The 13,518-nt window shown below is 53.9% G+C and overlaps 1 protein-coding gene across 4 annotated transcripts in view; it reads right to left on the bottom strand.

The window, feature by feature from the left end:
• Positions 1-4,326: 4,326 nt before the first annotated feature.
• The window catches only part of gps2 (G protein pathway suppressor 2), a 31,498-nt gene continuing 22,306 nt past the window's right edge, over positions 4,327-13,518 (bottom strand). For all 4 annotated transcript variants that reach the window (XM_078207761.1, XM_078207760.1, XM_078207759.1 and 1 more), the window contains exons 9-10: positions 12,216-12,299; positions 4,327-7,390 (exon numbers count right to left, since the gene is read on the bottom strand). In XM_078207761.1, coding sequence (XP_078063887.1) covers positions 7,307-7,390; positions 12,216-12,299 — 168 coding nt within the window. In that variant the 3' untranslated portion in view covers positions 4,327-7,306. The remainder of the gene's footprint in view (positions 7,391-12,215; positions 12,300-13,518) is intronic.

Raw genomic sequence — 13,518 nt, forward strand, 5'->3', positions numbered from 1 at the left:
TGCATGGCAGATGCAGCGTAATGTGGATAAATGTGAGGTTATCCACTTTGGTAGCAATAATAGGAAGGCAGATTATTTGAATGGGCGTAAATTGAGAGAGGTGGATACTCAACGAGACCTTGGAGTCGTGGGATGGCAGGTCTGTCATATGAGGTGAGACTAAGTCGGTTAGGATTATATTCATTGGAGTTTAGAAGAGTGAGAGAGGATCTCATAGAAACTTATAAAATTCTAACAGGCTTCGACAGGGTAGATTCAGAAAGAATGTTCCAGATGGTGGGGGGAGTCCAGAACTAGGGGATCATAGTTTGAGGATAAGGGATAAACCTTTTAGAACTGAGGTGAGGAGAAATTTCTTCACCCAGAGGGTGGTGAATGTGTGGAATTCACTCCCACAGAAAGTAGTTGAGGCCAAAACGTTGTGTGATTTCTGGAAGAAATTAGATATCGCTCGAGGCGCCAAAAGGGTCGAGGGGGAATGGGGGAATCAGGATATTGAATTTGATGATTAGCCATGATCATAATGAATGATGGAGCAGGCTCGAAGGGCCGAATGGCCTCCTCCTGCTTCTAGTTTCAATGTTTCTGTGAGTGGGTAGAATGTGGGACTGGCTCCCATGGGGATTGGGGGAGAATGTGGGACTGGCTCCCACGGGGATTGGGGGAGAATGTGGGACTGGCTCCCACGGGGATTGGGGGAGAGTGTGGGACTCGCTCCCATGGGGATTGGGGGAGAATGTGGGACTGGCTCCCACGGGGAGTGGGGGAGAATGTGGGACTCGCTCCCGTGGGGAGTGGGGAGAATGTGGGACTCGCTCCCGTGGGGAGTGGGGAGAATGTGGGACTCGCTCCCGTGGGGAGTGGGGAGAATGTGGGACTCGCTCCCACGGGGAGTGGGGGAGAAGGTGGGACTCGCTCCCATGGGGAGCGGGGAAGAAGGTGGGACTCGCTCCCATGGGGAGTGGGGAGAAGGTGGGACTCGCTCCCACGGGGAGTGGGGAGAATGTGGGACTCGCTCCCACGGGGATTGGGGGAGAATGTGGGACTGGCTCCCACAGGGATTGGGGGAGAATGTGGGACTGGCTCCCACGCGGAGTGGGGGAAGAGTGTGGGGGACTGGCTCCCACGGGGAGTGGGGAAGAGTGTGGGAGACTGGCTCCCACGGGGAGTGGGGAAGAGTGTGGGAGACTGGCTCCCACGGGGAGTGGGGAAGAGTGTGGGAGACTGGCTCCCACAGGGAGTGGGGGAAGAGTGTGGGAGAGAGTGTGGGACTCGCTCCCACGGGGAGTGCTTCTGATGAAGGGGCACAGTCAGAGGAAGGAGCGCTGCCAGTATTTATTGCCCATCCCTAGTTGCCCCTTGAGAAGGTGATGGTGAGCCGCCATCTTGAATCGCTGCAGTCCGCGTGCTGTGGGTTGACCCACAACGCCGAAATTTGAATTTAGAAGAAGCTGGAGTTAAGAATCTGACGACCATGAAAACTATTGTTGATTGTTGTAAAGACCCACCTGGTTCACTAATGACCCTTCCTTATTTTGACCAACCCAGGTACCTGGGAGGGTACGATGGCACAGTGGTTAGCATTGCTGCCTCACAGCGCCAAGGACCCGGGTTTGATTCCCGGCTTGGGTCACTGTCTGTGCAGAGTTTGTACATTCTCTCCTTCTCGTTGTGTGTTTCCTCCGGGTGTTCCAGAATCCTCCCCAGAGAATCAGAGGTTTACAGCATGGAAACAGGTCCTTCGGCCCAACTTGTCTATGCTACCCCCTTTTTGTTTTAACCACTAAGCTCGTCCCAATTGCCCAGGTTTGGCCCATATCCCTCTATACCCATCTTACCCATGTAACTGTCTAAATGCTTTTTAAAAGACAAAATTGTACCCCCTCTACTACTACCTCTGGCAGCTCGTTCCAGACACTCACCACCCTGTGTGAGAAAAAAATGCCCCTCTGGACCCTTTTATATCTCTGCCCTTTAACCTATGCCCTCTCGTTTTAGTCTCCCCTACCTTTGGGAAAAGATATTGGCTATCGAGCTTATCTGTGCCCCTCATTATTTTATAGACCTCTATAAGGTCACCCCTCAGCCTCCTACGCTCCAGAGAAAAAAGTCCCAGTCTATCCAGCCTCTCCTTATAACTCAAACCATCAAGTCCCGGTAGCATCCTAGTAAATCTTTTCTGCACCCTTTCTAGTTTAATAATATCCTTTCTATAATAGGGTGACCAGAACTGTACACAGTATTCCAAGTGTGGCTGTACCAATGTCTTGTACAACTTCAACAAGACGTCCCAACTCCTGTATTCAATGTTCTGACCAGGTTAGGTGGATTGGCCATGCTAAATTGCCGCTTCATGTCCAAAGATGTGCAGGTTCGGTGGATTGGCTATGCTAAATTGCCCCTAGGTGTCCAAAGATGTGCAGGTTAGGTGGATTGGCCATGCTAAATTGCCCCTTAGTGTCCAAAGATGTGCAGGTTAGGTGGATTGGCTATGCTTAAAAATAAAATGGCCCCTTGTGTCAGGGAATTGGCAGGGTAAAGATGTGGGGTTATGGGGATAGGGTCTGGGCAGTATTGCCATCGGTGCAAATTCAATGGGCCAAATGGCCTCCTGTACTGTTGGGATTCTATGATATACATGATTCCAGACCCACAGCAACATGGTAGACCTGCTCTGTACAAGACCGCAAGAAACTACAAAGGGTCATGAACGAAGCCCAGTCCCATCACGCAAACCAGCCTCCCATCCATTGACTCTGTCTACACTTCCCGCTGCCTCGGCAAAGCAGCCAGCATAATTAAGGACCCCACGCACCCCGGACATTTGATTTATTATTGTCACATGTATTAATGTACAGTGAAAAGTATTGTTTCTTGTGCGCTATACAAAGCATACCGTTCATAGAGAAGGAAACGAGAGAGTGCAGAATGTAGCGAGTCACTCACCCCAACATTCTCCCCCACTCCCTGTGCGAGCGGGTCCCACCTTCTCCCCCACTCCCCGTGCGAGTGGGTCCCACCTTCTCCCCCACTCCCCGTGCGAGCAGGTCCCACCTTCTCCCCCACTCCCCGTGCGAGCGGGTCCCACCTTCTCCCCCACTCCCCGTGCGAGCGGGTCCCACCTTCTCCCCCACTCCCCGTGCGAGCGGGTCCCACCTTCTCCCCCACTCCCCATGCGAGTGGGTCCCACCTTCTCCCCCACTCCCCGTGCGAGCGGGTCCCACCTTCTCCCCCACTCCCCGTGCGAGTTTGTCCCACCTTCTCCCCCTCTCCCCATGCGAGCGGGTCCCACCTTCTCCCCCACTCCCCGTGCGAGCGGGTCCCACCTTCTCCCCCACTCCCGGTGCGAGCGGGTCCCACCTTCTCCCCCACTCCCCGTGCGAGTGGGTCCCACCTTCTCCCCACTCCCCGTGCGAGCAGGTCCCACCTTCTCCCCACTCCCCGTGCGAGCGGGTCCCACCTTCTCCCCCACTCCCCGTGCGAGTTTGTCCCACCTTCTCCCCCTCTCCCCATGCGAGCGGGTCCCACCTTCTCCCCCACTCCCCGTGCGAGCGGGTCCCACCTTCTCCCCCACTCCCGGTGCGAGCGGGTCCCACCTTCTCCCCCTCTCCCCATGCGAGCGGGTCCCACCTTCTCCCCCCACTAACCCCGTGGGAGCGAGTCCCACATTCTCCCCTCTCCCCGTGGGAGCGAGTCCCACATTCTCCCCCCACTCCCCCCGTGGGAGTGAGTCCCACATTCTCCCCTCTCCCCGTGGGAGCGAGTCCCACATTCTCCCCCCACTCCCCCCGTGGGAGTGAGTCCCACATTCTCCCCCACTCCCCTGTGGGAGCGAGTCCCACATTCTCCCCCACTCCCCTGTGGGAGTGAGTCCCACATTCTCCCCCACTCCCCGTGGGAGCGAGTCCTACCTTCTCCCCCCACTCCCCGCGGGAGCGAGTCCCACATTCTCCTCCACTAACCCCGTGGGAGTGAGTCCCACATTCTCCCCCACTAACCCCGTGGGAGTGAGTCCCACATTCTCCCCCACTAACCCCACGGGAGCCAGTCCCACATTCTCCCCCACTCTCTGGGTAAAGAAGTTTTTCCTGAATTCCCCCACTGGATTTATCCGTGATTATCTGATATCGATGATCCTGAATTCTGGTCTCCCCCCCACAAGTGGAAACAAACTTCTCTATATCTGGCCTATCAAACGTCTTTATAATCTTAGAAACTTTGATCGGGCTTTCTCCGAGAAAAAAGGCTGCTTCGCTGAAAGTCGGGCACTTTCTACCCAATGAACTGGATTGCATAACCAGCTCCAACAACCACAGGAACAGCGAGTTTCATTGCAAAGAAATTAGATTTAATTTTAGGGTATTGCTTCAATGCGAGGCCACCACATTTCCAAACCATTCGTGGTAGAAAACAAACATTTAGTTCAGAGTTATCACTTCAATGATTCCAAACGGCTTGCATTCGGATGGACAGGTAGAGCAGATCCGGAAGAGAGTTTGGAAAATGGTTGGAAAGGAGACAGCTGCAGAAGAGGATGCAGGAGGATGAATTGGGTTGGTCTTCCAAGCGCTGGCACAGACAAGATGGGCTGAATAGCCTCCCGTGTTATATCATAGAATCCCGACAGTGCAACTGCTCACGGTCCACTGAGCAGCTATGGGAACAACTTCATCCAGGTTGTGAAAGGCCAGGTACCTTCAGCATGGGGTTAGATACAGAGTAAAGCTCCCTCTACACTGTCCCCCATCAAACACTCCTAGGACAGGTACAGCACGGGGTTAGATACAGAGTAAAGCTCCCCCTACACTGTCCCCCAACAAACACTCCCAGGACAGGTACAGCACGGGGTTAGATACAGAGTAAAGCTCCCTCTACACTGTCCCCCATCAAACACTCCCAGGACAGGTACAGCACGGGGTTAGATACAGAGTAAAGCTCCCTCTACACTGTCCCCCATCAAACACTCCCAGGACAGGTACAGCACGGGGTTAGATACAGAGTAAAGCTCCCTCTACACTGTCCCCCATCAAACACTCCCAGGACAGGTACAGCACGGGGTTAGATACAGAGTAAAGCTCCCTCTACACTGTCCCCATCAAACACTCCCAGGACAGGTACAGCTCGGGGTTAGATACAGAGTGAAGCTCCCTCTACACCGTCCCCATCAAACACTCCCAGGACAGGTACAGCACGGGGTTAGATACAGTGTAAAGCTCCCTCTACACTGTCCCCCATCAAACACTCCCAGGACAGGTACAGCACGGGGTTAGATACAGAGTAAAGCTCCCTCTACACTGTCCCCATCAAACACTCCCAGGACAGGTACAGCACGGGGTTAGATACAGAGTAAAGCTCCCTCTACACTGTCCCCCGTCAAACACTCCCAGGACAGGTACAGCTCGGGGTTAGATACAGAGTGAAGCTCCCTCTGCACTGTCCCCATCAAACACTCCCAGGACAGGGACAGCACGGGGTTAGATACAGAGTAAAGCTCCCTCTACACTGTCCCCATCAAACACTCCCAGGACAGGTACAGCTCGGGGTTAGATACAGAGTGAAGCTCCCTCTGCACTGTCCCCATCAAACACTCCCAGGACAGGGACAGCACGGGGTTAGATACAGAGTAAAGCTCCCTCTACACTGTCCCCATCAAACACTCCCAGGACAGGTACAGCACGGGGTTAGATACAGAGTAAAGCTCCCTCTACACTGTCCCCCATCAAACACTCCCAGGACCGGGACAGCATGGGGTTAGATCGGGTGTACCGCTGCCACCTTTTACTCAGTGAGGTGGTCAGTATGGTCCTGTATTTGGAGGCAGTTCAGTGCCTTTGGCCTGTCTGACAACATGTCAAAAGTTCAGGGAATTTCAGAATTGACATGATCGGGATGGCCAGTTACATCAGAAATAGATTGAATAAAGAAAATTACAGCACAGGAACAGGCCCTTCGGCCCCTCCAAGCCTGCACCGACCATGCTGCCCCGACTGAACTAAAGCCCCCTACCCTTCCGGGGACCATATCCCTCTATTCCCATCTCATTCATGTACTTGTCCAGAAGCCCCTTAAAACTCACTGTCGTATCCGCTTCCAATACCCCCCCCCCCCGGCAACGAGTTCCAGGCACCCACCACCCTCTGTGTAAAAGAATCTGCCTCGTACACTCAAACTACAGCACGCCCCCTTCCCCCGCGCGCACCCTACACGCATGGGCACACGCACACGGGCACACACGGATGGGCACACAGGCACACTGGCAAGTGCGCACGGTCACACACACGGGCACGCATGGACACAGGCGCACAAGCACGCACATGCATGGGCACACGAGCACGCATGCACACACCGCATGGGCACACGCGGCACACACCGCATGGGCACAGGCGCACGCACGGGGACGGACACACACACATATCTCCCAACACACACACACAACGGACAAGACTCCCCCCACACACACACAGCAGACAGACCTCTTCCCCACACGCACAGACACAGACTCCCCCCCACACACACACACACACACACAGACTCCCCCACACACACACACAGACTCCCCCACACACACACCGAAAGGCAGGGCTAAAATCCAGAGTAACTGTTTATAAATAAAAGCTGAGTGGGGAACTTACAGAGGGAAAGGGAATGTCACAGGAGCTACAGTCGCAGCTCTGCACAGGAGCTACAGTCGGAGCTCTGCACAGGAGCTACAGTCGGAGCTCCGCACAGGAGCTACAGTCGGAGCTCCGCACAGGAGCTACAGTCGGAGCTCCGCACAGGAGCTACAGTCGGAGCTCCGCACAGGAGCTACAGTCGGAGCTCCGCACAGGAGCCACAGTCGGAGCTCCGCACAGGAGCTACAGTCGGAGCTCCGCACAGGAGCTACAGTCGGAGCTCCGCACAGGAGCTACAGTCGGAGCTCCGCACAGGAGCCACAGTCGGAGCTCCGCACAGGAGCTACAGTCGGAGCTCCGCACAGGAGCTACAGTCGGAGCTCCGCACAGGAGCTACAGTCGGAGCTCCGCACAGGAGCTACAGTCGGAGCTCCGCACAGGAGCTACAGTCGGAGCTCCGCACAGGAGCTACAGTCGGAGCTCCGCACAGGAGCCGAGCTACAAGAGTGTTCCAACATCCCAGGGGGAAAAAAAAAAATCCCCAAACCTTTGCTCGCCTGGATCCCAGAGCCAAATACACGAAGAAATCAAATTTTAGCAAAACCTGCACATGGGATCCGACGATGGGGAGGGGGGGGGGGGGGGGGAGGGGGTTATGCGTTGAGGGGCTGCCGCGGTTGCTCCAGGAGCAGTTACTGATGGTAGTAACGCTGTCCTTGGCTGTGAGCAAGGTAGGCGTGGCGAGGCGCTGTCTGGCTTGTCGTTTGGAATCCAGCCTGGAAAAGACGCAAGAAAAGACCTCCAGTGAGAAAAGATCCAAAGAACAAAGGAAAGGCCCTTCGGCCCTCCAAGCCTGTGCCAACCACAATGCCCCAGCTAAAAACTTAAAATAAAAACCTTCTGCCTTTACTGAAGTCTGTCTCCCTCTATTCCCTCCCAATTCATGGACCAATCCAGATGCCCCTTAAATGTTGTTAATGTACCCGCTTCCACCACCCCCTCTGGCAGCGCGTTCCAGGCACCCACCACTCTCTGCGTGGAAAACTCCCCCCCCCGTGCCGCACATCTCAGAGAATCATAGAATCCCTACAGAACAGAAGGAGGCCATTCGGCCCACTAATGCACAATCCCACCCAAGCCCTATCCCCATAACCCCATGCATTTACCCAAGCTAGTCCCCCCTGACACTAAGGGGCAATTTAGCATGGCCAATCCACCTAACCTGCACATCATTGGACTGTGGGAGGAAACCGGAGCACCCGGAGGAAACCCACGCCGACACGGGGGGAGAACGTGCAGACTCCGCACAGACAGTGACCCAAGCCGGGAATCGAACCCAGGTCCCAGGTGCTGTGAGGCAGCAGTGCTAACCACTCCCCAACACTCACCCCCCTCAACTCCTCCCCACCCACCAACCCCTCACCTTGAACCTGTGCCCCCTTGTAATTGACATTTCCACCCTGGGGATAGAAGCCTCTGACTATCCACCCTGTCTGTGCCTCTCATCATTTTGTAGACCTCCCCTCAGCCTCCATCTTTCCAGTGAAAACAATCCTAGTTTATTCAACCTCTCCTCCTAGCCGACACCCTCAAGACCTGGGCAACATCTTGGTGAACCTGCTCTCCCCAAAGCTTCCAGCAACCAGACATGGCAGCAACAGACTGAGACGGGAGTCATTGCATAAGAACATAAGAAATAGGAGCAGGAGTAGGCCATCTAGCCCCTCGAGCCTGCCCCGCCATTCAATAAGATCATGGCTGATCTGATAGTGGATCAGTTCCACTTACCCGCCTGATCCCTATAACCCCCTAATTCCCTTACCGGTCAGGAATCCATCTATCCGTGATTTAAACATATTCAACGAGGTAGCCTCCACCACTTCAGTGGGCAGAGAATTCCAGAGATTCACACCCTCTGAGAGAAGAAGTTCCTCCTCAACTCTGTCCTAAACTGACCCCCCTTTATTTTGAGGCTGTGCCCTCTAGTTCTAGCTTCCTTTCTAAGTGGAAAGAATCTCTCCACCTCGACCCTATCCAGCCCCTTCATTATCTTATAGGTCTCTATAAGATCCCCCCCTCAGCCTTCTAAATTCCAACGAATACAAACCCAATCTGCTCAGTCTCTCCTCATAATCAACACCCCTCATCTCTGGTATCAACCTGGTGAACCTTCTCTGCACTCCCTCCAAGGCCAATATATCCTTCCGCAAATAAGGGGACCAATACTGCACACACTATTCCAGCTGCGGCCTCACCAATGCCCAGTACAGATGCAGCAAGACATCTCTGCTTTTATATTCTATCCCCCTCGCGATAAAGGCCAACATCCCATTTGCCTTCTTGATCATCTGTTGCACCTGCAGACTGGGTTTTTGCGTCTCATGCACAAGGACCCCCTTGTGCATGAGACGATGATGATTACAGAAACATAGGAATGATACAGCGTAGAAGGGGGCAATTCGGCCCCTCTTGCCCGTGCTAGCCCAGGTACATCCAGGTGCCCTTTCCAATCCCACCTTCCTGCCCTCGAGCCATAGCCCTGTAGCTTACAGCAGTGAAGTTGCAGATCCAGGTACTTTTTAAAAGACTTCAGGGTCTCTGCCTCCATCACCAACTCATAGAAGTCATAGAAACCCGACAGTACAGAAAGAGGCCATTCGGCCCATCGAGTCTGCACCGACCACAATCCCACCCAGGCCCGACCCCCATATCCCTACACATTTACCCACTAATCCCGCTAATCTACGCATCTCAGGACACTAAGGGGCAATTTTAGCATGGCCAATCCACCTAACCTGTACATCTTTGGACTGTGGGAGGAAACCGGAGCACCCGGAGGAAACCCACGTAGACACGGAGAGAATGTGCAAACTCCACACAGACAGTGACCCGAGCCGGGAATCGAACCCGGGTCCCTGGCGCTGTGAGGCTGCAGTGCTAGCCACTGTCCAAAGATGTGCGGGTTAGGTTGATTGGCCAGGTTAAAAATTGCCCCTTAGAGTCCTGAGATGCATAGGTTAGAGGGATTAGCGGGTAAATATGTGGGGGTAGGGCCTGGGTGGGATTGTGGTCGGTGCAGACTCGATGGGCCGAATGGCCTCCTTCTGCACTGTAGGGTTTCTATGATTCTATGATTCTGTGCCATCCTCTATGTAAATAAAGTTCTGCCTCATGTCACCTCTACGTCTTCTACCACTTGACTTGAATCTATGACGCCTGGTTTCTGGACTCTGCCGAGGGAAACAGGGTTCCTCCTGCAGCGAATCAGGTAGACAACGTTGGCCGAGTTGCAAGAGTATGTACCGTATTCTCACGTCAGAACACCACCCAACAGGTATAGGCTGCAGGAAAGGATGTCCCGAGGCATGGTACATGGGGAAGACCATGCAGACGTTACGACAACGGATGAATGAACACCGCTCGACAATCACCAGGCAGGAGTGTTCCCTCCCAGTCGGGGGACACTTCAGCGGTCACGGGCATTCGGCCTCTGATCTTCGGGTAAGCGTTCTCCAAGGTGGCCTTCACGACACACAACATAGAATCGCCGAGCAGAAACTGATAGCCAAGTTCCCCACACATGAGGATGGCCTCAACCAGGATCTTGGGTTCATGTCACACTATCTGTAACCCCCACGACTTGCCTGGGCTTGCAAAATCTCACTAACTGTCCTGTCTGGAGACAATACACACCTCTTTAACCTGTGCTTAACCCTCTCTCCACTCACATTGTCTGTACCTTTGAGACTTGATTACCTGTAAAGACCCACATTCCAACCATTATCTTGTAAATTGAGTTTGTGTCTTTATATGCCCTGTTTGTGAACACAACTCCTTACTCACCTGAAGGAGGAGCTTGAGGCTCCGAAAGCTGGTGCTACCAGATAAACGTGTTGGGACTTTAACCTGGTGTTGTGAAACTTCTTACTGTGCCCACCCCAGTCCAACGCCGGCATCTCCACATCATTCTTGTGAACCTCCTCTGCACTCTCTCTCCAGAGCAGTTACGTTCTCCCTGTACTGTGGTGACCAGAACTGCACACAATACTCCAGTTGTGACCTCTCAGTGTTTTATACAGTTTCATCATTATAATCCTTACTTTTATATTCTACACCTCTGCCAGTGAAGGAGCACATTCCACTGGCCTTTACAACCTTGTCTACTTGAACTGCTGCCTTTAGGGACTTGTGTATTTGTACGCCAAGATCTCTCACTTCATCCACCCCTCTCATAGAATCCCTACAGTGCAGAAGGAGGCCATTCGGTCCATCGAGTCTGCACAGCCCACAATCCCACCCAGGCCCTATCCCCGTGCATTTACCCTAGCTAGTCCCCCTGACACTAAGGGGGCAATTTTTAGCATGGCCAATCCACCATTGGACTGCGGGAGGAAACCGGAGCACCCGGAGGAAACCCACGCAGACACGGGGGGAGAACGTGCAGACTCCGCACAGACAGTGACCCGAGCCGGGAATCGAACCCGGGTCCCTGGCGCTGGGAGGCGGCAGTGCTAACCACTGTGCACCCCCCCAAATATCCTCCAAACCGGAAACCAGGTCAGAGGTCAGCCTGCGGAGGATTATAGTGTGTTAGCTTTTATTAACAGGGGGTTGGAGTTTAAGAGCCGTGGGGTTATGCTGCAACTGTACAGGACCTTGGTGAGACCACATTTGGAATATTGTGTGCAGTTCTGGTCACCTCACTATAAGAAGGATGTGGAAGCGCTGGAAAGAGTGCAGAGGAGATTTACCAGGATGCTGCCTGGTTTGGAGGGTAGGTCTTATGAGGAAAGGTTGAGGGAGCTAGGGCTGTTCTCTCTGGAGCGGAGGAGGCTGAGGGGAGACTTAATAGAGGTTTAAAAAAATGATGAAGGGGATGGATAGAGTGAATGTTCAAAGACTATTTCCTCGGGTGGATGGAGCTATTACAAGGGGGCATAACTATAGGGTTCGTGGTGGGAGATACAGGAAGGATATCAGAGGTAGGTTCTTTACGCAGAGAGTGGTTGGGGTGTGGAATGGACTGCCTGCAGTGATAGTGGAGTCAGACACTTCAGGGACATTTAAGCGGTTATTGGATAGGCACATGGAGCACACCAGGATGATAGGGAGTGGGATAGCTTGATCTTGGTTTCAGATAAAGCTCGGCACAACATCGTGGGCCGACGGGCCTGTTCTGTGCTGTACTGTTCTATGTTCTACCTATGTTCTACCTATGTTCTACCTATGTTCTACCTATGTTCTACCTATGTTCTACCTATGTTCTACCTATGTTCTATTGCAGACAGGGACACTCACGAGGTGGTGACCTCCATGTGCAGGTTGGATGGATTGGCCGTGCTAAATTGCCCCTTAGTGTCAGGGGGCCTAAGTAGGGTAAATAAGTGGGGTTACGGAGATAGGGCCTGGGTGGGATTGTGGTCGGTGCAGGCTCGATGGGCCGAATGGCCTCCTTCTGCACTGCAGGGATTCTCCGATTCTAAGAGCATGTTCCTGGACCATTGGCCGCTTAAAGAATAGTCCCTGATAAACAATGGCAGGAGCTGTCTGTAAACTCCCAGCGATGCGCTGTAACTGAGCCCCTTATAGAGAGTTACTCACCGGGAGGGCTTGCTGAGGGGACGTCCCGTGAGGGAAACCTCCGGGTGACGCTGGTCTTGGTGTGTGGACGTAAGCCAGCCCTGCCTGTAAGAGAGGAGAAGACACCCTTGTTAAAATGGGGCTGCTGGAATATCAGAGAGTCCACAGTCGGACTGAACTCAAACCTCGTCTTTATCGTTGCGAAAGGCGCTTCCTTGCCAGAAGTTGGCTATGTTGAGGGAAGGTGGGGATCAGTGGGTCGCAGAACGGCCAGCCCTCTCTGATCCGGCCCCCCCCCTGCGCAGCAGGCTGTCCTCACCGCGGGCTGATCGGCCGGGTGTTGCTGAAAGGGAGCTGGATTCTTATCTGGTTTGGGATAACAGACCGACAGGAAAGGCAACCAGGCTCACTGCGCCGGAAGGTGTTTTAAATCCCAGCTGACGGGCAGCGGTGTAAAGGGCTGGTGACGCTGACAGTCAGCGAGTCTGAGGGTCGAGGAATCTGGGATGTGTTATTCCCACTGCCGACCCACCCAGACAAAGCACAGCCCGAAGCCTGGCCGGTTTTACAGCACAGCTGGCTCGCAATGCCCCCCCCCCCCCCACCTCTGGCCCCCATTGCCCCCCCACTCTGACAGAACCTGCGCACCGACCCCCCCCTCTCCGGCAGCACTGGATCATCAACCTGCCTCCCTCAGGGGCACCGTCTCTTGTGGGTTGTTAAAACTTCACAATTCTCCCAGCTCACTGCGCTATCATCCTCTCTGCCCGAAATAACAATGCGTTTCATTCATTTCCAAGAACCCCACTGTTACACACGCACGCACAGGAAGGGGTTTGGGGCCATTGGGATTGTGTACAGTGGGAGTGAATGGGAAGGGGTTTGGGTCCATTGGGATTGTGCACAGTGGGAGTGAATGGGAAGGGGTTTGGGTCCATTGGGATTGTGTACAGTGGGAGTGAATGGGAAGGGGTTTGGGTCCATTGGGATTGTGCACAGTGGGAGTGAATGGGAAGGGGTTTGGGTCCATTGGGATTGTGTACAGTGGGAGTGAATGGGAAGGGGTTTGGGTCCAGTGGGAGTGAATGGGAAGGGGTTTGGGTCCATTGGGATTGTGTACAGTGGGAGTGAATGGGACGGGGTTCATTGGGATTGTGTACAGTGGGAGTGAATGGGAAGGGGTTTGGACCCATTGGGATTGTGTACAGTGGGAGTGAATGGGAAGGGGTTTGGGTTCATTGGGATTGTGTACAGTGGGAGTGAATGGGAAGGGGTTTGGGGCCATTGGGATTGTGTACAGTGGGAGTGAATGGGAAGGGGTTTG

Source organism: Mustelus asterias, unplaced genomic scaffold (genome assembly GCF_964213995.1).
Source record: "Mustelus asterias unplaced genomic scaffold, sMusAst1.hap1.1 HAP1_SCAFFOLD_2692, whole genome shotgun sequence".
NCBI lineage: Eukaryota > Metazoa > Chordata > Chondrichthyes > Carcharhiniformes > Triakidae > Mustelus > Mustelus asterias.